This window comes from Mobula hypostoma, chromosome 6 (assembly GCF_963921235.1).
Source record: "Mobula hypostoma chromosome 6, sMobHyp1.1, whole genome shotgun sequence".
NCBI classification, from domain to species: Eukaryota; Metazoa; Chordata; class Chondrichthyes; order Myliobatiformes; family Myliobatidae; genus Mobula; species Mobula hypostoma.
In genome coordinates, this window is record NC_086102.1 from 46759146 (window position 1) to 46782917 (window position 23772).

The 23772-nt window shown below is 40.1% G+C and overlaps 1 protein-coding gene across 6 annotated transcripts in view; it reads left to right on the forward strand.

Annotated features, from left to right (window-relative positions):
• The window catches only part of dcaf6 (ddb1 and cul4 associated factor 6), a 176542-nt gene that overhangs the window by 22058 nt on the left and 130712 nt on the right, over nt 1–23772 (forward strand). For all 6 annotated transcript variants that reach the window (XM_063050755.1, XM_063050753.1, XM_063050754.1 and 3 more), the window contains exons 5-8: nt 635–748; nt 3914–4049; nt 4719–4936; nt 11873–11966. In XM_063050755.1, coding sequence (XP_062906825.1) covers nt 635–748; nt 3914–4049; nt 4719–4936; nt 11873–11966 — 562 coding nt within the window. The remainder of the gene's footprint in view (nt 1–634; nt 749–3913; nt 4050–4718; nt 4937–11872; nt 11967–23772) is intronic.

Consider the following 23772-nt stretch of genomic DNA (forward strand, 5'->3'; position numbering starts at 1 on the left):
TGTCTCCCTGTCTCCCTGTCTCCCTGTCTCCCTGTCTCCCTGTCTCCCTGTCTCCCTGTCTCTCTCTTTCTCTCTCTTCCCCCCCCCCCAACCTAATAAGGGAGAAGGAGGTGTCTCCGTTTTCCCAGCAAGCTGGTAGACATAACAAACAACTCTTTGGTTTACGATGTTAAAAGTCCGTAATGTCGCTTTTTCTGAGCTCTGTGCCTGAAGATCTCAAAGACCTCGGGTCTCCAGGCATACGGCTGTAGATATTTCAACTCTCCCAACGGCACATGGGTCTTCTGTTGTGACACCGACCCTTGATCCGCCCAACTCCAGAACCCCGAGATCGTAGGCTTCCAAATCCGAGCCAGACTCTTAGGCTGAGCCCACTAACAATGGCCAGTTATGAAACCCCGAGAGCAGGTCGCATCCCTACAAAGAACCGAAGTCAGTGTATAACTCCAGGTCAGGGTCCTCAGAAGAATGCTGAAAGGGAAAAATAAAGATATTAAAGATGGAAATAGAGCTGTTTCCAAATATGCAAGTAAAGGAGTCGCCGTTTTGCACCATCATTACTCCACTCCACTACTCTGTTATTCCGATCAGTAAGGATATAAGATTATCTTACATTTTTTGTTTTATTGCTCAGATCATGACTGTACCAAATGATCCTTATACTTTTCTATCATGTGGTGAAGATGGTACTGTAAGGTGGTTTGATGTTAGAGCGAAGACAAACTGTACAAAAGAAGATTGCAAAGATGTGAGTTTGAAAATACACATTGTGGAAATTAGCATTCATTTTAACAGACAAAATGTACTACAGTTCCTTTGTATGCTTTATTCATCAGGGAACAAATCTGTATTTTATTTCCAAATCTGTCACATATTACTATGAATTTGCAAACATGATAAAGTGTCTTAAAATGGCCAAACTAAAACTGAGTAATGTTGTGTTAGATTTGGGGTGGTAGTGTGGGTAAGGGGTAATGAGGAATGATGGGGTGGGAGTATTGGATGCTTACGATTGTTGATTATCTGTAGTTTGATTCATTCCTGCGAATCCTCTTTGCTTTTCGCAGAGCAGCTTTGATTTTTAAAAAGAGTAGTCAGAGATTATTTTTGATTTCCTGCTGTGGTTGATCAGTGAAGCAATCATTATAAACAATGGCAAGAAAATATGAAATAATGCATAGTATTTTGCTATAATAAAATTGTGGGTACAGGTGTCCCCCGCTTTTCGAACGTTTGCTTTACGAAACCTCACTGTTACAAAAGACCTACATTAGTACCCTGTTTTCGCTAACAGAAGGTGTTTTCACTGTTACGAAAAAAATCAGCGCGTGAAAAAATCAGCGTGCGATAAAAGGCAGCGCGCCCCAAGCAGCTGCTCTCCCCCGGATTCGGAACTGCATTGCTTTAACAGGTGCCTGTGAGCAGCCGTTTGCAAGATGAGTTCTGAGGTATTGGAAAAGCCTGAAAGAGCTCGTAAGGGTATTACACTTAGCGTAAAACTAGACGTAATTAAGCGTTTTGATCATGGTGAACAAAGTAAGGACAAAGTGAGTTTGGCTTGTGGAAGCTGACGAAGATGATGTTGAAGAGGTTTTGGCATCCCATGACCAAGAACTGATAGATGAAGAGCTGATGCAATTGGAAGAGGAAAGGATAACAATCGAAACCAAATGCAGTAGCGAAATGAACGTGAAGTAACTGCGTGAGATTTTCGCTGCAATGATAAAGTACGACTTTAATTTTGAAAGGGTACGTAGGTTTAGGGGATATTTGCAGGATGGTTTGAGTGCTTACAAAGAACTGTATGATAGAAAAATGCACGAGGCTCAGCAGTCAAGCAAGCCTTCCACATCAGCCACAGCAGACGACGAACCTCGACCTTCGACATCGAGGCAGGCTGAGATAGAAGAAGGTGAGTTGCCTGCTCTAATGGAAGCAGACGATGAGATGACACCTCAGTGTCCCACCACCCCAACCCCTGGGCCACGGACAGATACCGATTCGCGGAGAATGCAGCGGTAGCCGGAAGGCACACAGCACATCTTTAAGAAAAAAGCCGAAATAAATATGCTAATTAATTGGGTGCCGCCTGACACGTAATTGTCAGCCCAGATCAGAGACGACGCAATCGCCTCTGATCTGGGCCGACAGTTATGTGTCGGGCGGCACCCAATTAATTAGCATGTTTATTTTGGCTTCTTTCTTAAAGATGTGCTGTGTGCCTTCCGGCTACCGCTGGACCCCTGCGTGCTTCGTGGTAATGTATCTGTCAGCGGCCTGGAGGGTGGGGGTCACTGCATCACCCCAGCCTGCGACGACTCAGTCTAACACACCATCATCAGTGTGCTCTGCGCTGTCTTCCCAATTCCAGTAAGTGATACTACACTGTACATACAAACGTTTGTACATTATTTCTATTTTATATAGGCTGTATATTTTTACGTATTACTTGGTATCATTTGGCAGCTTCATAGCTTAAAGGTTACTGGAGAGAGTGTTTTTGCCAACAATGCTTGCATGACATTTTCTGCCGAGAGCGCTTGCGTGAAATTTTCGCTTCGGCGAACAGTCCTGCCAATGATTGTGGAAAAGTATTTCTACTTTATATAGGCTGTGTATTTATCATATTATTCCTGCTTTTATTATATGTTACTGTTATTTTAGGTTTTATGTGTTATTTGGCATGATTTGGTAGGTAATTTTTGGGTCTGCGAACGCTCACAAAATTTTCCCATATAAATAAATGGTAATTGCTTCTTCGCTTTACGACATTTCGGCTTACGAACCATTTCATAGGAATGCTTTACCTTCGGATGGCGGGGAAAACCTGTACTCTTTCATGTTTAATTTTATCATGTGTTAAAAGTGTTCTCCACCAGGTGTTGGTAATAGATTTTGTGATCGTTGTATGTCTGTATTTTTAAAAATTTGGATAGGTTCACTTCATTAGTGGCAGATTGCTTATAAATATTGGTGAAAAGTCACTAAATAGGCCAACATTCATAAAGGTTAATTTTTGATTGAAGGATGCAATCTGATCACACCTCTCAAAATATTACTTGAACTAAATATATCATGAGTTGTTTGATCAATTGCTGATAATGGTAATTCTAACCTGGAATGCTTTGTTTTGAATTAGAAATTTGAGATGTGTGAGGGGTGATTCATAAATTCGTGGCCTAAGGTAGAAAGAGTCAATTTTAGAAAACCTAGCACATTTATTTTTCCTACATTTACACACTTAGTCCAGTGGTCGTGGAGCATACGGATCCCTTCTTTGTAGAAGTCAGAGTGTTGGACCTCCAGGAGTGGTCCACAGCAGGAGTGGTTGATAAGTTTGTGACCTAAGGTAGAAGGAAATGAGTTATTAACTTCAAACTTTCTGCATAATCACTCAGAGTTGAACTGCTTGCGCATGTAACAAGAGCTGTATAACTCATATCCGGCTACCGTAGGCCTCGAACTTATCAATCACCCCAAGTAGGTTAACTTTGTGTTACTGCAAATGTACTGAATTTCTCTCATTTACTGTTAAATAACTAAGTATAAATGAGTAAATCTGTAACGCAGAGCTCTTTTGTATTCACAGTCCTTGTTTCGAAGTGAAGAATCCAATCAAGCAATGCAAAACTGTTTTGTAGCCAAATCTCTTAGTCTTAAAGTAAAGCTGGTCTCCAAACTGGACTCAGTAATGTCATTTGTTAACTTTGTTTACTGTCAGTCGTACTACCTCTGTACTTGAATTTTGAAGCAATTATTTTACTGCTAAATGTATAATTGAGACTGTGTTCAAAATGGAAATTTTGTCTTGGAGTGTTAGTTTATTCTAAAATATTTTAGTTACCAGTTTTGTAAGCAGGAGTGCATAGCTTATGACATGGTCTGTAAGATTTCAAATTATCTTTCAAAACAGGATATTTTGATAAACTGCCGCCGTGCTGCTACTTCAATCGCTATCTGCCCTTTGATGCCGTACTACTTATCTGTTGGTTGCTCGGATAGTTCTGTGAGAATATATGATCGAAGGATGCTTGGCACAAGGGCTACAGGTTTTTAATTCCTCATTTTGTCATGCAAAATAAAAGCCTTTTTAACAGTACACTCAACTAAAATGTAATCAATGTGTTTGATTTAATTAAATGCATGTGGTAACTTCCATTAGGAAAATGTAATTGGAGCAAATTCATAATATAAATGTTAATAAATGAAGGACATATAAAAGCATAGTGCACCTGAAATGTGAACAAGAACACATGCTGGGGTGGTGGCATTATGTTGTTATAGCTTTTAACCTCAAACAAGATTTCTGACTTGGTAGCAACAAAATTTCTGATAAGCTGTAAACTATAGTACATGTAAAATCTATGCATCATCCCTCTCAAAACTATTTCTGCACAGGAGGTGAAATGTTCTGGAGAGAAAAGGATGGTTAAGGAAATGTGGATAGACTTCAGTAGCAATACTGCAGGAGGAATAAAAGCCATTATGATTGATAATCAGACTATATCTGGACAGCTTGATTGGAAGCAAAGAACAGAGAATGCTACATCAGGATTAGTAGATGAACTAGAAATCATAAATGTTTTTAAAGTGAAACAGTGAAATGGACAAGTTTTTGAAGATTTGAAGAAAGACAGTGCACTTAATGGACAGGAAGAAGCAAAGAAAACGTTCTCCTATAAAATTCTGTTGAATAACATTTATCTGTTTCATTGCAGGCAGTTACAATGCACGTGCAACTACTGGAATGTGTGCAAGATTTGTACCTCCACATCTTACCAATAAATCTTGTCGAGTTACGTCCCTCTGTTACAGTAATGATGGACAGGACATTCTTGTTAGTTATTCCTCAGATTATATTTACCTTTTTGATCCCTATGATGATCAAGGACGTGAGCTTAAGCTCCCTGCTACAGATGAGAGAAGAGAACCAGAGGTAGGTAATTTTGTACGTTTTGGTGTGGGAGGGGGAAGTCTTTCTCTTGAACCAGTGCATAAAATACATGGTCTCAGTTATATTTCTGGTCAGTGTCAGCTCTCAGGATGATTAATCCCCATTGAGAGTTTCTGCTGATTTTCCTTGTAACAGACTTTTGAGAAAGTTCTTTCTAAAAAAACAACAACTAGGCTTTATCTTTTGGACACAGTGGCACCAATGGCAGTGGTTTAATATTAAAAGTCGTAGAAAAGTACAGCACAGAATCAAACTCTTTGGCACAACTAGTTCGTGCTAAACTATTTAAACTGCTTACTCCTGTTCACCTGTACTGGTACATTAGCCTCCATATCACTACTATCCATGTACCTATTCAAACTTTTAAATGTTGAAATCAAGCTTGTATGCATCACTTTTGCCACAGTTTCAGGACCCTCTGAGTGAAGACGTTTCCCCTCGTGTTTCCCTTCAATTTTTCACTTTTCACCCTTAACCTATGCCCTGTGGCCATAGTCCCACCCAACCTTAGTGGAAAAAGCTTGCTTGCATTTACCATGTCTAAACCCCTTATAATTTTGTATACCTCTATCAAATCTCCTCTCAATCTTCCACATTCCAAGGAATAAAGTCCTAACCTATTAAATCTTTCCTTGTAACTCACATCCTCCAGAACCGGCAATATTCTTGAAAATTTTCTCTGTACTCTTTCAACCTGATTTACATCTTTCCTGTAGATAAGTGACCAAAACTGCCAACAGTACCCCGAATCAGGCCTCGCCGATGTCTTGTACAACTTCAACATAACTTGCCACCTCTTGTACTCAATATTTGATTTATGAAGGCCAATGTGCCAAAAGTTTTCTTTGTGATCCTATATATCTGTGATGTCACTTTCAAAGAACTATAGACTTGTATTTCCAGATCCCTTTGTTCTACCACTTTCCTCAGTGCCCTAATGTTCACTGTGTAAGATCTACCCTGGTTGGTTCTACCGAAGTGTAATACCTCGCACTTGTCTGCAAGCCGTGATGGCCTTTTTCTCTGTCACCTCCACCCTCAATCTTGGTGTCATCTGCAAATTTGATGATCCAATTAACCACATTATCATCCAGATCATTGATATAGATGACAAACAACAGCATACCCAGCATTGATTCCTGCAGCACTCCACTAGTCACAGACCTTCAGCCAGGGAGGGAACCATCTACTACCACTCTGTCTTCTCCCATAAAGCCAACTTACTACCTCACCTTGAATGCCAAGTGGCTGAACCTTCTTGATCAATCTCCCATGTGGGAGCTTATCAAATGCCTTACTAAAGTCCACATAGACATCAACTGCCTTGTCTTCATCAATTACCTGGTAACTTCCCTGAAAAACTCCAGAAGATTGTCTACCATGCATGAAGCCATGCTGACTATCCTTAAGCAGCCTGTGTCTATCCAAATACTTGTAGATCTGGTTTCTCAGGATACCTCCCCACCACTGGCATCAGGCTCACTGACCTATAATTTCTGGGTGTTTTTTTTTAAAGAGTCTTCCTTGAACAGCGGAACAATATTGGCTACCCTCCAATCCTGTGGTACCTCACCTGTCACTAAGGATGATTTAAATCTGGCAATTTCTGCACTTGCCTCCCGCAGAGTCCAAGGGAACACTGTGTCAGGCCCTGGGGATTTATCCACCTAATTTACCCCAGTACAGCAAAGACTTCCTCCTCTGTAATCTATATCAGGTCCATGAAGCTGATGCCACTTTGCCTCACTTCTGTAGAGTGTGTATCCATCTCCTGAATAAATACAAATGTAAAAATATGTAAGATCTCCTCCATCTCTTTTGACACCACAGATGGATTACCATCCTGATCTTCCAGAGGACTAATTTTTGTCCCTTACAATCTTTTTGCTCTTAACATATCTGTAGAGTCCCTTAGGATTGTCCTTCACCTTGTCTGCTAGGGTAACCTCATGCCTTCTTTTAGCCCTCCTGATTGCTTTTGTTCTCTTGCATTTCTTATACTCCATAAGCATCCCATTTGTTCCTACCTGCGTATACCTGCTATGCACTTCCTTTTTATTTCTTAACCAGGGTCTCAATATCTCTTGAAAACCAAGTTTCCCTACACCTGTTATCTTTACCTTTTATTATGACAGGCACATTTAAGTTTTGTACTCTCAGAATTTCACTTTTGAAGGCCTCCCTCTTTCCAAGTATACTTTTTCTGATGCCATCACATTGGCCTTTCTCCAATTTAGAATCTCAACCCGTGGACCAGACCCATCTTTTTACATATTTACTTTGGAACTAATGGCATTGTGATCACGAATGCAAAGTGATCCCCTGCACAAACTTCTGTCACCTGCCCTGTCTCATTCCCCAACAGCAGATCAAATATTGCATACTCTCTCGTTGGGACTTCTATGTACTCAGTAAGGAAATGTTCCTGAACACATTTGATGCAAATCTATCCCATGTAGTTCTTTTACAGTATGGGAGTCCCAGTCAATATTTGGAAAGTTAAAAACATCTACTATGCAGTCTGCAATCTCTCTGCAAATTTGTTCCTCTTAGGTCCCTTGGACTATTGGGTGGTCTGTAATATAGCCCCATTAACATGGCCATACCTTTCTTATTGCTCATTTCCAGCCATAACGCTTCACTAGACAGGTTCTCCAGTCTGTCCTGACTGAGAACTGCTGTGACCTTTTCCTTAACGAATAACATCACCCCTCCACCTTTTATTAAGAAATTGAGTATAATAGGACATTATTTTGTATCTATTTTTAATAATTTCAATTTTTTAAGATCTTGTAACTCTGTTGATGGACCAACATTGATTTTTAAATGGTAATATTTCAAATAATCCATTTTTGGTTTTATTTTAATTGTACCTATTTATTACACATGAATGTTTTTAAAACAAACTCTTAACAAGAAAATAATCTTTTAAAACATTGTCTAATTGTGTAGGTTCATCACACATTTTCAATTCAATTTTCCATTAAGTGCAATCAAAACACAAAAAGCTATTTTTTCAATATTTCATCTATTTCATTGGTTGAATTAATGCTCGGGCAGCAACTGGGATACTACTTGGCATAATTTTACAGGAAAAGCATTTCTGCATGGATCTAATTTAACTTTATCTTGTGCATTAGCATAATTTTTTTGTTTGAAATGTGAGGATTGAGTTCTTAAACCAGATGTCTCCGAATGGAACTCATCATAGGCCAGCGAAAGCAAAGTCAAAGTCTTGTTCGCTGGCATTGCTGAATTGATTTCTATTATTGTACCATGCCTGATGGTTCTAGAGAAAATGCTGGTCTCCCTGTTTAGGAGTCCCTGTATCCACAAACGAAAGTGATTTATTGAATTAGACCACAAACCAGACTTTGTCAGGATGAAGATTTGATATCACATTCAGCCCTCCAAAATACCATTTGTTTCCACTGACATCAGCTTGCATGCTGTACCATTTTCATCCAAAAGTGGTGAGGTCCATCTCACTTCCTACTGTAATCCCTGCCACCAAAGATGCCAATATTCACCTAATTCTGTTCAGTCTTTGTGACCTCAAGAAATGGCTTACCAGGCAACATCCTGGCTGTAGTACTGAAGAACTGCACTCCAGAACTAGTAATACATCTGGCAATGCTCTTAGTTACAATCTTGACATCTCCCTAACAGTGTATAAAACAGCCCTGGGTAGGTCTTGTTGTACAAGAAAAAAAGTAGAACACATACACACAGCTAATAATCGCCCAGTCAGTTTACTCACAGTATCAACAAAGTTATCAAAGTTGTAATCAACTTTCTAAACAATACCAACTTAATTACCGATAACCTACACAACCAGTGACAGGTATCCTGGTAAAATACAGAAACCCTGGTAAAATTTAAGATAGTGAACATCAGTAGGAAAACATTCTATTGATTAGTATCATACTTTACAAAATGTTATGGATATGTAGTCAGTCTTCGCAGCACATGACATCCCTACAGTAGTCTTCAGGGCAGAGTGCTAAGTCTAACCATCTTCAGGTGTTTTGCCAATGATTTTGGTTTATGCCCAAGTAAGAAGTGAGGTCCTGAAGTAGGATTGACTCAAAATGTCAACTGTTAATTCATTTCCATTGACCTCTTGAGGTCCTCCAGCATTTTGTTTGTGTTGCTGTGGATTTCCAGAACCTGCAGAATCTCTTGTGTTTAAGAAGCGAGGATGTTCGCTGACAATAACACGATGTTTAATTCCATTCATACTCCTCAGCAAATGGAGCTGTCTATGTTTGCATGCACTGTGGTTTTGTTCAGGCATGGGCTGATGAGTAGTATGTATCATTCATGCCAGCTTCTTAAGGGCAATTAGAAATGGATGGTAAATGCTGGCCTTGCCATTAGTGCCAAGATCTGGGAAAATTGCAAGAAAAATATGTATATTTCAGTGTGGTACTTTTTAACAGAAAGGTACAAGAATGTTTATTAGGAGCCATAGTAGTATTTTTCAACGGACTAAAACTGAATGCATTACTGTGTTAGAGTTTCCCTTGATAGTCTTTGCAAGGTCACACGCTCAGGCATCTGTGTTTGTAACATGCCTAATATTTGTTTACCAAAGTGAATTCATTTCCAGGAACACCAACAGCACATGATTATTGGTTCACATTCTGTTTATAGAACAGCTGTTGGAGGTAATAGAAGAAATCAACTTCTTAAAAGCCCCATTGTGATTAAACTGTATTTTAATGAAATTCATATGTTGGTTATATTGTGTATTTGATATTATCCTTTGATTTATAATATTACCTATTTTGTAGAAACTTAGAGATGATATTAAGAAATGGACTGCTTCACCTCACTAGTTGTGTCCATGTTTTAAACTTTGCCATTTAAATTTCTATATCTATTTTAAAGTGGTAGAGCAGACTATCAACTATTTAATTTATAATTTAGTGAAATTGGCTGTTCTATTAACAGTCATCAATTGTTTTTACATTCACTGACAGTAGAAGCAAATAATCAAAGCTTCATGGCACATCTGTGTATGTGACTGAAATTATGCCTTCCAGTTTATAAGGATGCAAAGAAGCTCTGTAAGTGAAATTCTTCCATCTGTTAATGACAGAATAATCATGTAGGGTTTCTAAGAAAGCATTTCTTATAATATTTCCAACAGTTATTCTATAAGCCTTTTTAAAAATGTTTAACATGTATAATTATGCAGTAAACTGTGAATAAGGGTCTAAGTCCAGGTTTTTTATTTTTATTTTCACCTATCACCTTCTAGCTTGAACCCCTTCCCTCCATCCACCTTCTTATTCTGGCTTCTTTCGCCTTCCTTTCCAGTCCTGATAAAGAGTCGCAGCCCGAAATGTTGACTGTTTATTCACTTCCATAGATGCTGCGTGACCTGCTGAATTCCTGCAGCATTTTGTGTGTCTTGCTCTGGATATCCAGCATCTGCAAAATCTCTTGTGTTTATGTTTTTTTAATTCTTACTGATTTGTACATTTTTCATTGTTTTTAAGCTACAAGTTATCTTTCAACTACTTACTTATTGTTATCCAGTGAGAATACATATATTCTCTCTTGCTCACCAAGAAATTTCAGGAATTGACTTTTTAATAACTTCTCCACCTACCCTCCCCCCCGCAAAAAAACGGCACAAATGGTTGACCAGGTCTCTTAGGCCTCTGGGCTGTTATGGAGAAGTCAGAGTTATCAGTTCAATCAGGAGTAAAGTACCCCTCAGTTGCTTTTTTACTGACCTGCTGTACATGACTGAGGATCATCCATCTTTCCCACAATCAAACACCCTTACAAGTTCCAATCTGCCATTGACATACATTTAGTCTTCCAGTATAGACCCTAACCCACACCCTAGATCCTTTTCTCTCCTCCAGCATCTGTAGTTCTTTCTGATCTTTGAATGTGCCTTTTTGGTTTTTTGTGGCTGACTCAGGACCAGGAATTGAAAAGATAAAATGATAATCAGGACCTGCCTTGTATACACTTAGGAAGGTCCATTTTTCTGCACTTTCTAAATGTAAGTTGGAGAAGCCTGTTGTGGAAAGGATGTAAGATTAAGTGCAAGTTCCAGTGTAGTGTTTTGAAGGTACATATTGTGGATTGGGTGTTTGTTGTGGGTGTTACTGGAGGAGCTGTAGTTAGTGGCTGGTTGTTTAATTGAAGCAGATTTGGCCACTTGATCCAGAGATCAGAACTCATTTGTGGCTGGTCATGTTGAGGGAGATAGAGGATCTTGAATGGAAGAAATGTTCCTCAAGGCTAAAACTAAGTAATTTAGCAGGTGATGTCGTCTGCTGCTGTGCTAACGTTACCCTTAGATTGCCCAATGATTGCACTTTCCCTCTCCCCCTCCACCCACTCTTCCCAGCTAATGTCTATATTCCCCAGCAAAGTCCAGAGGAGTGTTACACAGGGAATGATATCAGGAAATACCTGAAGAGATTTCTGCAGAGATGTGAAACAATTGGTAATGGTCATTATTCTGCTTCATATTGGGGATCAAGTTATTTTTAATTTTATTGATGCTTTAAGGAAGCATTAGTCTTTCATGGTGGAATGTCTGAACACATTTTCTTTTAAAGTAGGATGTCTAGGCCAATGTGAGGGATTTTTAGTGATTAAGTTACAAATCTTATGAATATTGGGAAAGCAAAGCTGAATAAACTGCTTTTCAGTCATCTATCAAACGTAGAAAGGTGGAATGAATCCCAATCAGTGTTTAGTGTAGAGCATGAGGCTTTACATAAAATTACATGAAAGAACAATTTATGCACTTTTGAATGTTATTATGGCTTGGGTACTAACAGCATGCTATTAATGTAGAAAAAGATGTTTGAGGTTAATAATCTTGTTTTGAAATAATAGAATTGTCCTTTCATTTTCATTCTGATTTCTTACATTTATATCTAGATCCGGCAGCCACCTGTTAAACGACTCAGGCTTCGAGGGGATTGGTCTGATACTGGGCCAAGGGCAAGACCAGAGAGTGAGCGAGAACGTGAAGGTGAGCACGCTTCTTTCATTAAATTTAGATATATTTAATGAAAATAAATCAGGGTGAATAAGTCTTAGATTTTATTCACAAGCTATCCATTTTAATTGTAGCAGTATTTTGTGTTTATTTACAAAAAATTACTTCCTTTGAACCAAATGTTAGATTAAATGGCTGAAACACTGGCTTCTTCAAACTTCCAAAAGTTGTATTAAATTAATAGAAAGCAAAAGAGATTTAACTTAACTTAATGCTGTGGTACAGTAGAGTGTATAGATTTACAGATTAGCAACTTTTAGGAGTGAATTACAAGCATGAAATTGCATTAAATACAGTGGATTCTGGTTAATTGGGCAGTCACTTATTTGGAACAGCTCTTAAAGAGAAAAACCAACGGAGAAAACAGCTGGAATTCCCTTCATTTATGTGGGACACTATAAGCACTTAATTGGGACAGGAGACTGTTGCCAAACAGTTTCTAACTAGGATCAGATGAGTGCACTTGTGTCGACGTTAGACACTACATCGTGCATAGAGTGAACAGTTTTTAAATTGCATTAGTTGCATGCAAAAAGTAGTTTTTTTTGTCACTGATAGTTGGCAAGAAATAAACAGTAAGACAATTCAGAACTGTGTAGTTCACTGCGGTTTCAAGCATTTGGGGTTGGAGATAGCAGAAACGACTGGGAGTGAAAATGAAACAATTTCACTATAAGTTAGGAATTACATAGAATTTGAAGGTATTGGCAATCATCTTGAATGTTATAATGACAATGAAGATTTAGAGGATGCAATAGCATTATTGAATGCAGTCCATTATCTACACAAGGTATCTGCACTGATTTTGTTCATTTACAGTAAATCAAAAGAATGCATACATTGGATGAATTCCTCCAATGATAACTATCAGGAACTAACTTCCATTCAGGACCCCAAATAGTCCTTCCTGGAGAGGCAGCACTTTACCTGTGAATTTGTTGTGTCCAGTGCTCCTGATATGGCCTCCTCTACAATGGTGAGATTTGTCATAAATTAGGGAACTGCTTCATTGAGCACCTCCACTGTGTCCACCACAAGTCATCCATGGCCTGTTCTTGTGCCATGATGAGCCATCCTCAGGGTGGAGGAGCAACACCTTGTATTGAGTCTGGATAGCCTTCAACCTGATGGCATGAATATCAATTTCTCCTTCCATTAAAAAAAAATAAAATCCTTCCCCCCCCGCCCCCCTTCTCTGTCCTCTTACCTCTTCTCATCTGCCTGTCCTCTTCCCCTGGGTCCCCCTCCTCCTTCCCTTTCTGCTATGGTCCACTTTCCTCTCTTATCAGATTTCTTCCACTATATCTCTTTACTACCTGTCCTGACTTCACCAACCACCTTATCACCTTCTAGCTATCCTCCTTCCCCCCCCCCCCACCTTTCTATTCTGGTATCTTTCCCTTTTCCTTTTCAGTCCTGAAAAAGGGTCTCAGCCCAAAATGTCGACTGTTTACTCTTTTCCACTGATACTACTCGACCTGCTGAGTTCCTCCAGCATTTTGTGTGTGTTGCTTTGGATTTCCAGCATCTGCAGAATTTCTATTGTTTATTATTAGGAACTAATCCACAGTTTTGTGGTAGTGTAGGACTATATTGTTCTAATTTGTTCTGTATTTCATATATATAATTTGTTATACTGTTAAAAGGTAGATTGTCTTTTTTATATCTTTTTATTAACTATTTCCATGAAACTTCTGCTAATTGGGACAGGCACTTAATTGGGCCAAAATGTACTGGTCCCGATGTGTCTCAATTAACTGGAATCCACTGTATTTTTATTTTGCTTTCTAACTACATTTTCAGTCATTGACTGGTTTGCAGATATTTTGTAAGACTAAATGGTTGCAATTCCTTGATATATCTTTTACACTTTGTGTCCAAAGAGTTACATAGTAATGTATTGTTCTCTCCAGAAGTGATAAAACTCAGAGCTTGTCCTCGTATGAGAGGTAGAGAGGTTAACACAGCTTTTTATCCATAACTAACTATACAAAATGGAATTTTAATAAATAAAAGAACCTGCTTTTTGTTAAATACAGAGTGCTAGTGATGACCATTTGCTTCATTTTAGAGTCATACAATAATACAGCATGGAGAGAGGCTGTTTGACCCAGCTGATCCATGCCATCTACAGCATTCTGCTTGCTTAGTCGCACTTGCCCATGATAGGCCCTTAACTCTTTAATCCCCATCTTTCCAAGTACCTATCTATATGCTTCTTAGAGGTTGCAATTATACCTGCCTCAACCACTTCCTCTGGCAGCTCATTCCAGGTACTTACTACCCCCTGTGGAAAGAAGTTACTTCTCGAATTTCTTTTAAATCTCTCTCCTGTTATCTTGTATAAGTGCCATCCAGCTTTGGATTCCTTAACCCTAGAGAAAAGACTGTGACTGTCCATCCTATCCAGACCCTCATGAGTTCATAAACTTCTGTGAGGTTACCCCTCATTCTCCTGTGCTCCAGGGAATAAAAATCCTGTGTGACTAATCTCTCCCTATAACTCACCCCTCTGGTCCAGGCAGCATCGTCAAAAATCTCTTCTGCACCCTCGCCAGTTTGACAATCTATTTTCTATAACATGGTGAGCAAAACTGTACATGATCTAGGAGTGGTCTCACCAATGACTATAACATAATGTGCCTACTCACAAGCTTTACCACCTTGTCTACTTGCACAGATGCTTTCAGCGAACTGTGCACTTGTACTCCCAGGTCTCTCTGTTCCACAAAATTCATCAATGCACTGTCATTCATGATATAAATTCTACCCAATTTTAACTGCCCAAAATGAATCACCTTACATTTGTGTTCAAATCCATTTTCCATTTCTCAGCCCATCTCCCTAACTGATCATGATCTCTTTGTAATTCATTGTAATATATCAACAAGACCCCCTAATACAGTATTATTAGTAAACTTGCTAATCATGCCATATACATTCATATCCATATTTTTTACATAAATCATGAATAACAAAGGTCACAACATTGACCTTTGGATACTCCACTAGATACAGGTTTCTGGTCAGAGAATCAACCTTCAACCATCACCCTCTGCTTCTTATCATTGGGTCAATTCTGAATCCATGTCACCAGCGCCCCCTGAATCCCATGCCACCCTGTCATAAGGGACTTTATCAAAGGTGTCAATGAAGTCTATATGGACAGTATTCACTGTCCTACCTTCATCTATATGCTTAGTTACCTCTTTGGAAAAACTCCAATGGAACTGTCAGACATGACTTCCCATGCTTGAAACCATGCAAACATTATGGATGTGTTATGTTGGCGCCAGAATGTTTGACACTTGCGGGCTGTCTCCAGCATATCCTTGGGTCGTGTTGGTTGTTAATACAAATGTGCATTTATTTCTATGTTTTGATGTACATGTAATAAATAAATCTGAATCTGATCAGGCCTTAACTGTGCAAGTGATGGTAGATCTTATCCCTCAGAATTCCCTCCAGTAACTTATCTAAAGACAGGCTCACTGTAATTCCCTGGCCTGTCCTTGCGACCATATGGAACAATAGTACAACATTAGCCACTCTCGAATCACCAGTGGCGAACAATGAAGAAAATATCTCTACAATGGCCTTCGTTGATTTCTTCCCTGGCCTACCATAAGGACTGGAGAGTGCTCCCAGTCAGGCCTTGAGGATTTGCCCACCTTAAGTGTGATTCAAGACTGCGAATACCTCCTTCCTTGTGATACACGTTTCAACCAAGACCTCACCATTTATCACCCTCACTTCTTTATACCCATGATATTCTCCTTAGCAAACACACAGGAGAATAAACATTAAAAATCTCAGACATCTCCTGTGACTCCACACATAAGTGGCCCTGATGGTTTGTGGCAGGACTTTGTCACTCCCTAGTCACTCTTTAACTGTTAATATAACTGAAAAACCTCTTGAGATTATCTTTAACCTTGCCTGCCAAATCCATTTCATACCCTATCTGCACTCCTAATTTTCCTCTTAAGCATGGTATAAAACTTTTTATTTGACAATGGATTCATTTGTACCCAGCAGCCTAAATGTGATGTATACTTTGTTCTTTTCCTTGACTAGAGCCTTGCTTTCTCTCTTCAGCCAGGATTCTCTGAACTTGGTATGTTTACCCTTCCATCTTTACAGGAACATGTTGCCCCACTCTTGATATGTCCCTTAAAGTCTCTGATTTGCCAACTGTTCGTTTGCCTTTAAATAGCGTCTCAAAATGGACCCCAACTAGATCCTGCCTATGCTCTGAAAGTTGGCCCTGCTCCAGTTCAGGACTTTAACCTGTGTACCTGTTCTCGTTTCATAATTATTAATGCTAATAGAATTGAGGTCACTGGAGCCAAAATGCTCTTCAGCTACCACTTCTTCAATTACTTGGTCTACTCTGCTCCCTAAGAGGAGGTCCAGTACTGCACTTTCCGAAGTGGGTTTCTCTGTATATTGTGTGAGGAAACTGTCTTGGATGTACTACACAATTTCTGCACTATCTGCCCCTTTGCTCTTTGTTGCTCAGTCAATACCAGAAAAATTGAAATCTCAGACTAGTGCAACCCTGGTATTCCCACAACTTCAGGCAATTTCTCAACACATCTGCTCAAGTTCCTGCTGACTATTGGAGTTGTATAAAGCTTTACCAAGGTCATGAGTCAAACCACTTCACAAGGAGATCAGGACTTGGCCAGAAGGTGCCGCTTCAGTGTTGTAAGATTGCAGAGAAAACATGGTCTGGAGAATACTCGGAAATCTATAATTATTGTGTCAACATGTCAACATTGATGAATATTTATCTATTTATTTATTAATATACAGCACAGAGTAGGCCTTCTGGCCCTTCAAGCCGTGCTGCCCAGCAATCCCCCAGTTTAATCCTAGTCTAATCATGGGACAATTTGCGATGAGCAATTAACCAACCAACTGGTATGTCTTTGGACTGTGGGAAGAAGCTGGAGTACCCGGAGGAAACCCACATGGTCATGGGGAGAACATACAAACTCCTTGCAGGCAGTGGTGGGAATTGAACCAGAGGCGCTGGTACTGTAAACCATTGTGCTAACCATTATGCTACCATGCCACCCATATGTGACTGGCTACATAGGGAAGTGCATTGAGGACATTACTGTGATTAAACTACACTGCTAGGGCAAACCAGAAGCCATTGCTGACTGCTGAGGTTCATGCACTGCTTTCAGATCAGGGTCAGGTTGACTCTAAGGTCAGCAAGAGCTGGCTCTCCTGTTCCATCAGGAAGCAGAAGTGTGGGTAGTACTGAAAATCCACAAACACTTTTGTGACGCCAGGGATACGTGATGCATGTGGTAAGGTGTACAAGCTATAACTGATTATAAAACCATTCTGCGTTTCAATGACAGCAATACCTCCCTTCCTGATAGGCTGAATGCTTTCTATGCATGATTGTGACATCGAGGGAAGCCCCCTCTTTTCCTGAAGAACGGGCACCCTGTCTGGCCGCAGTCGAGGTGAGGAGGACCCAAGCCAGGGTAAGCCCACGCAAGCTTCAAGGCCTGTCAACGTACTTGGTCAGGTGCTGAGAGACTGTGCAGTTCAGCTAACTGAGGGCATAACGGATATGTTTAATATCTCTCTGAAACAGCCCACTGTCCCTGCAGGCTTCAAGGCAGCCACCACCATTCTGGTGCACGAGAGCAATGGTAGCTGGTCTAAATGATTATCTCCCAGTGGCACTGACTTCAACAATCATGAAGTGCCTTGAGCAGTTGGTAATAAATCATATAAAATCCCACCTTCCAGTTACATTGATCCTTTCCAGTTCACCTACCGCTCAAACTTGTCCACTGACTGTGCTGTAGTCTCAGCCCTCCACTCCATCCTGTCCCACCGAGAAAATGATGCCTTGTACGCCAGGATGTTGTTCATTGACTTCTGCTCAGCATTTAACATGACCATCCCTCAGAGACTGGTGGGTAAACTATCCTCAGAGGGACTCTACAACATCAACTGGCTGTTGGACTTCTTGACGGGAAGGTTCCAGTCAGTCCAAGTTGGCAGCGACATCTCGAACTCCGTTACGCTGAGCCCTGCAGGGTTGTGTGCTCAGTCCGCTGCTGTTCATGTTGCTGAATCACGACTACGCTGCCAGATTCAGCTCAAACAACATCATCAAGTTCGTTGGTTGGCCTCATCTTCAACAATGATGAGTCAGCAAACTAACTACTACTACGTCGACTCAGGCCTAGGGGGCCGGCATCAGGCACAATGACAGACTCTCCACTTCTCCCTCTCCCTCAACAGTGTGTTCAGTTCATCTACATTCGCCACATCGCTGTCTTCTAGGAGCGTGTTGACCATAGTCTTGGGAGGGCGCCCAGGGTTCATCCTCCCTTGCTTGGGCTCCCATATGATGACTAGGCTGGCAAGTAGCTTGGAGTGGCGTAGACAGTGCCCTGCTAGTTGCAGTGTTCTCGCCTAGATTTTAGTGGTGAACATAACGAAGAAGAGGTATAAAGGCCTGTCAAATTGTGAGAGCAGCAACCGGACAAGACAAGAGATGATTGTGTTCTTCAGCAAAGCACAGATCAACCGCTCTCCATTGTGCATCAATGGCTCAGCAGTGGAGAGAGGGAAAAGCACAAAGTGTGCACATAATGGATGATCTAACCTGGACCTACAACACCACCTCGCTAGTTAAGAAGACACAGCAGAGTTGACACTTCCTGTGGAGACTGAGCCATGCAGTGCTCTCCACACCCCATTCTGATAACTTTCTACAGGAGCACCATCGAGAGTGTCCTGTTTAGCTACATCGTGTTTACATACAGAAGCTTCAAGGCATTGGACCACAAGACCCTACAGAAGACAATAAGTACTGGCGAGAAGATCATTGGTGTCTCCCTCACTTATTTGTGATATTTATGGGAAGTATTGCAGGTGAAGGGCCCAAAACATCATTGAGGATCCCTACCACCCATCCTACAATCTTTTTGACCCACTGCCATTGGGAAGGATGTACAGAAGCATCAAGACTATGATCACCAGACTGGGTAACGGCTTCTTCCCTCAGGCTGTGAGACCAATGAATACCCTGCCACCACTGAGGTCTCATCACCAGGATAGCAAGCTGTTTATTGTACTGTTCATCTGTGCTATTCTTTGCTGTATGAATTTGAATTATATTTTATTAACTTATAGTATATTTTGGTTTATGTGCTGTGTGTAATGTGTTGTGTAGGTGCACCATGGTCTGAAGGAACATTGTTTCATTTACTTATATATATGTACAGTCAGATGACAATAAATGTGAACTTGAAGATGACTGTCTCCTTATTTCTAAATTCTATCCACGTAGCTTCATTAGATGATCCATCAAGAATATCTTATCTAAGCATTACTGTTATGTTTCCTTATGAAAAAGAAAACACCACTTCCACTCTTATCTGTTCATACGTCACACCTAAAGCATCAGTATTCTGGAACATTGAGCTGCCAATCCTGTCCTTCTCTCAGTTATGTTTCTGTTGTGACCACAATATCCCAGTTCTGGAGGCAATCCATGCCCTCAGTTCATCCACCTTGCCTGTTAGAAGCTACGTGCATTGAAATAGATGCAATTTAAAACAAAAGTGCTATCTGCGCTTTTAGTGTGAGCATAGCAATACTGATTTCTATGCTTTATATTTTTTGATTGTTGCACATATCACTGTCTTTTCAGTAACTGCTCTCTTGAGTCGCACTCCTCTTCCAATCTAGTTAAGCCCTCGCTCATGGTAAAAGCAAATTTTCCTGTTAGGTTATTGCCCCTCCCCCCCACATCTAGTTCAAGTGCAATCTCTCCTGCCTGCAAAGGTCACCTCCATCCCAATTGTCCAAAAACTTGAATCCCTTCTCCTGTACCAGCTCTTCAGGCTTACCTTTGTATTCAGCATGCAGCACTGGAAATAATGCAGTGATCACTATCCTCATGGTCCTCTGTTTTAATTTCTTACCTAATTACTAGGACTTAATTCTGAAGGACTTCATCCCTTGTTCTATCTATGTCATTTGTACCAGCATGTACAACGACATCTGGCTGCTTGCTCTCCCCCTCAAGAATTTTCTGCAGCCACTCGGAGGCATCCTTGTCCCTGGCATTCATGAGGCAGCACCACTGTGGCATCTCTTGCAATGCCACAGAATATCCCGTCTGTCCTCTGCACTATCAAGTTTCCTGTCACTATCACCTTGTCTGACTGCACCCTTTCCCTTGAGTCTTAGTTCCAGAGACCTGACTATATTTGTTAGCCCCTGAAAGAACATCCCCTCCAGCAATATCCAAAGAGGTATACCTGTTATATACGAGGAAACCTGCAGATGCTGGAATTTCAAGCAACACACATAAAAGTTGCTGGTGAACGCAGCAGGCCCGGCAGCATCTATAGGAAGAGGTACAGTTGACGTTTCGGGCTGAGACCCTTCGTCAGGGTGTCTCAGCCCGAAACATTGACTGTACCACCAGCATTTTTTGTGTGTGATACCTATTATGTACTTGAGTATGACCACCTCACTGACAGGATCATCTAGGAAGCACTCAGCCTAATTTTGATTGGCTTTTCCTCAACTTAGTGTGTCAAAGACGGGTCTTGTCATTCAACAGCCTAAATATTTCTGTAATATTTCAGTGGCTGAGAGGCTCAAGGGAAATTTAGACAGGGGTCATTGAAGGACTCTTTGGCTGTGAAGAGGGCTTAGAGAACAAATATGTTTTTATTTTTGGCTACCATAGGATTATCAGGGAGGGGTCAAGGACAAGAGGGAATGGTCTCAACATCAAGGGACAAATGAGGGGCGAGCAGGAGCTGATAAGGCAGAAGCCATAGCAGCATTGAACTAAAATGTCCCAGCAGTAATGGCATAAAGTTGTCTTCAACAACTTCCCAACTCAGAAACACACAGTCATCCTGCACTGATCACTTTTCATCTTTTACTGCTGCTGCTTCACATGTTTATTCAATCACTTTATTTATTATAGTAGAGCTGGTAACATTATACTGTCTTACATAACTATGTATCTCACACTATATTTCAACCTGTTGATCTTCAGTCTATGCTGTATAGTATTAACTTGCATTAACATTTGGTGACTGTATGTATTGAATTGTAACTATATGTAGTGTGTTTTGCACCTTGGTGTGATGTTTTGTTTAACTCTATACACAAGTATGGTTGAATGACAATAAACAAACTGGAGAAAATCTCTGGAGTAGAGTAAACTGAAAGCAAGACTTCTGAGAGTCTGAAAAGCTATATTTGTTCTTTTGTATTTTATAGCAAATTATAAATTGTTCTGCAAGAAATACGCGGCACAATTCTATCTGTAGGTCCATGTTAATTAGAATATTTAAAACTGGTAGTCATGAAATTAGATGATTTAATATTGTGGTGATAGTACTGCCTACAAATGAGATTCCATTTCCTCTGTTGAGGTCACCCATCATTTTTAATGTAGAATACAAGAGGAACGAACATCTATAACAGATATAAATTCAGGACATGCCAAGTTTGTTCTCTAACTTTAACTTCCAATATTGAAACACATTGGTCCAAATGTTAAAAGATCAGGCACCTTGTCTGGAACTACTGTCTGCAGGACCCCTATGCCTCTACTTAAAGGGGTCAAATGAGGTCAGCTGATTTTGCTGATTCACCAACTGTTTTTAGGTGGCAAGTTCCACTCCATGTCTAGGCCCTGAATTGCACAGTGAAAAGGTTCTGCTTTTGAACTTCTCTTGACAGTCGATTACAAAAGATGAAATATAAGCAGGAGTTTTGTATTCTGCCAGAGCTAATTTGGATTTTAGAGTTTTTTTTTATGGTTCTAGTATACTGGAATGTTTTAATGACTATTGAAATTGAAGTAAGAATGTATAATAATTACTAAGTATTAAAAATTGTTAATTAAAAATACATTAAAGTGGGATGATAGCGTAGCAGCTAGCGTAATGGTTTCCAGTGCTAGTAATCGGGTTTCAATTCCTGCCACTGACTGCAAGTTTACATGTTCTCCCCATTCTCCAAGTGCTCCTGTTTCCTCCCACAATCCAAAAACACAAGGATTAGTACATTGAAGGCATGCTATGTTGATGCCAGAAGCATAGCCAATATTTGCTATGTTGGTCATTGACACACATGATGCATTTCACTATGCTTCAATGTATATCTGACAAATAAAGCTAATCTTTAGAAATAATTCAATGCAATAGACTGGACTAAAACAGCTCTTAATCTGCAGGCCTAGATTCCCTTTTGGAATCAGTGATATCAGAGTCCAGTGGCAGGTCTGAAAGGCACTCACTCTGAGAGATAATATTTATCCTTGCACCACCCCCCACCCCCCAAAGCTTGAAATTGGGGAAGTGCAGCAAGTGTGAGATCCACCCTGAAACTCCTGTAGAGCCTATTGATGGAACGTTGCGATGGGTTTGGCCCCATCAAATCTTTCATTGTCTTATACTCACTGTCTGTGTACAGTATGTTAGTCCTGGAATTACTTCAGTTCAAATGGCAAGATGCCAACCCTTTCTTTAGAACTGCCAGTGAGACTTGGCCTAATAACAAGCTTGTAAACACACATGTAAGGATTTATAACATGCTCAAGGAGAAATGAATCCAAACGATGAGCTTAATATATGTTTGAACTGTGCAGGAATTACCTTATTGGGCAAATGTATCAAAACGGACTGCAGGTCACTATACTCAGTTTAGGCCCTCAGAAGTCATTTTCCTCTTCTTGCACTGCAGGTATTATATCCTCTTTGTAGCAATATGGCCCTCAAATAAAAACTATAAAGCTTCATTGAAAAAAGACAGAGTTTCCTGTTGCTTGCTGCTTATTATTGCTCAGTTAGAGTAGTTAGTTTTCCCCATAATTTCTGCTGCAATTGAATTAAGGGGACTTTTTTTTTGGAAAGTGGAGTGGAAACCATGGTTCTCAACATTGGTTGGAAGCATTGCTGGAGACTTGATCAAGGCTTTGAGACATCTGATCATACGAACTTTACAAACTAGGGAAAATCTTTTGCAAATCTTGAGCAACACACAAAATGGTGGAGGATCTCAGTAAGTCAGGCAGCATCTGTGGAGGGGAATAAAATGTCAAAATTTTGAGCCGAGAGACAGGTCTTAGCCCATAATATCAACTGTTTATTCCCATCCATAGATGCTGCCTGTCTTGGAATACTTTTATATTTGTTGTACAATGAGTTCCAACAACGAGCAAGGGAGGAGAATAAAAATAGAAATGGTTTCTCCCCCCCCCCACCTATCTTATATACCCAGAGGCTTACAAGGAGGATGTCAATCCTCATGCTAAACACAAAGTCTTATGTGAATGTAATTGCTACTCAGTGTGAAGCATGTGGTGGAAGTTTGGTCTCGGGTATAGAATTAAGCCCTAAACCAGTTTGTAATTACTAAAAGGATTAGTAATTACAAAGGAGGGACATTAATTACTCATTAAAGTCACCTTTGCAGATATTTCTAGCCTAAGGTTTGGAGCATCCTGAATTATTGGAGTGAAACCATTTGCTTGTGGGTGCTTTAGCTATGGACCCTTCTGAGGAGAGATACTGACTTATTTTAAGTATGCAGGGATGCCAGCCACTGCTATATCAGCATAACATTATTATGCATACTGAAAAATATTGCATTCCCTAAATTGGTGTGTGCTTGATCAATGCTAAAGTCTTAAATTGTTTTTAACAAAGCAGAATTAAAACAATACACAATTGATAAATCATGATATTATTCAATTCAGTTA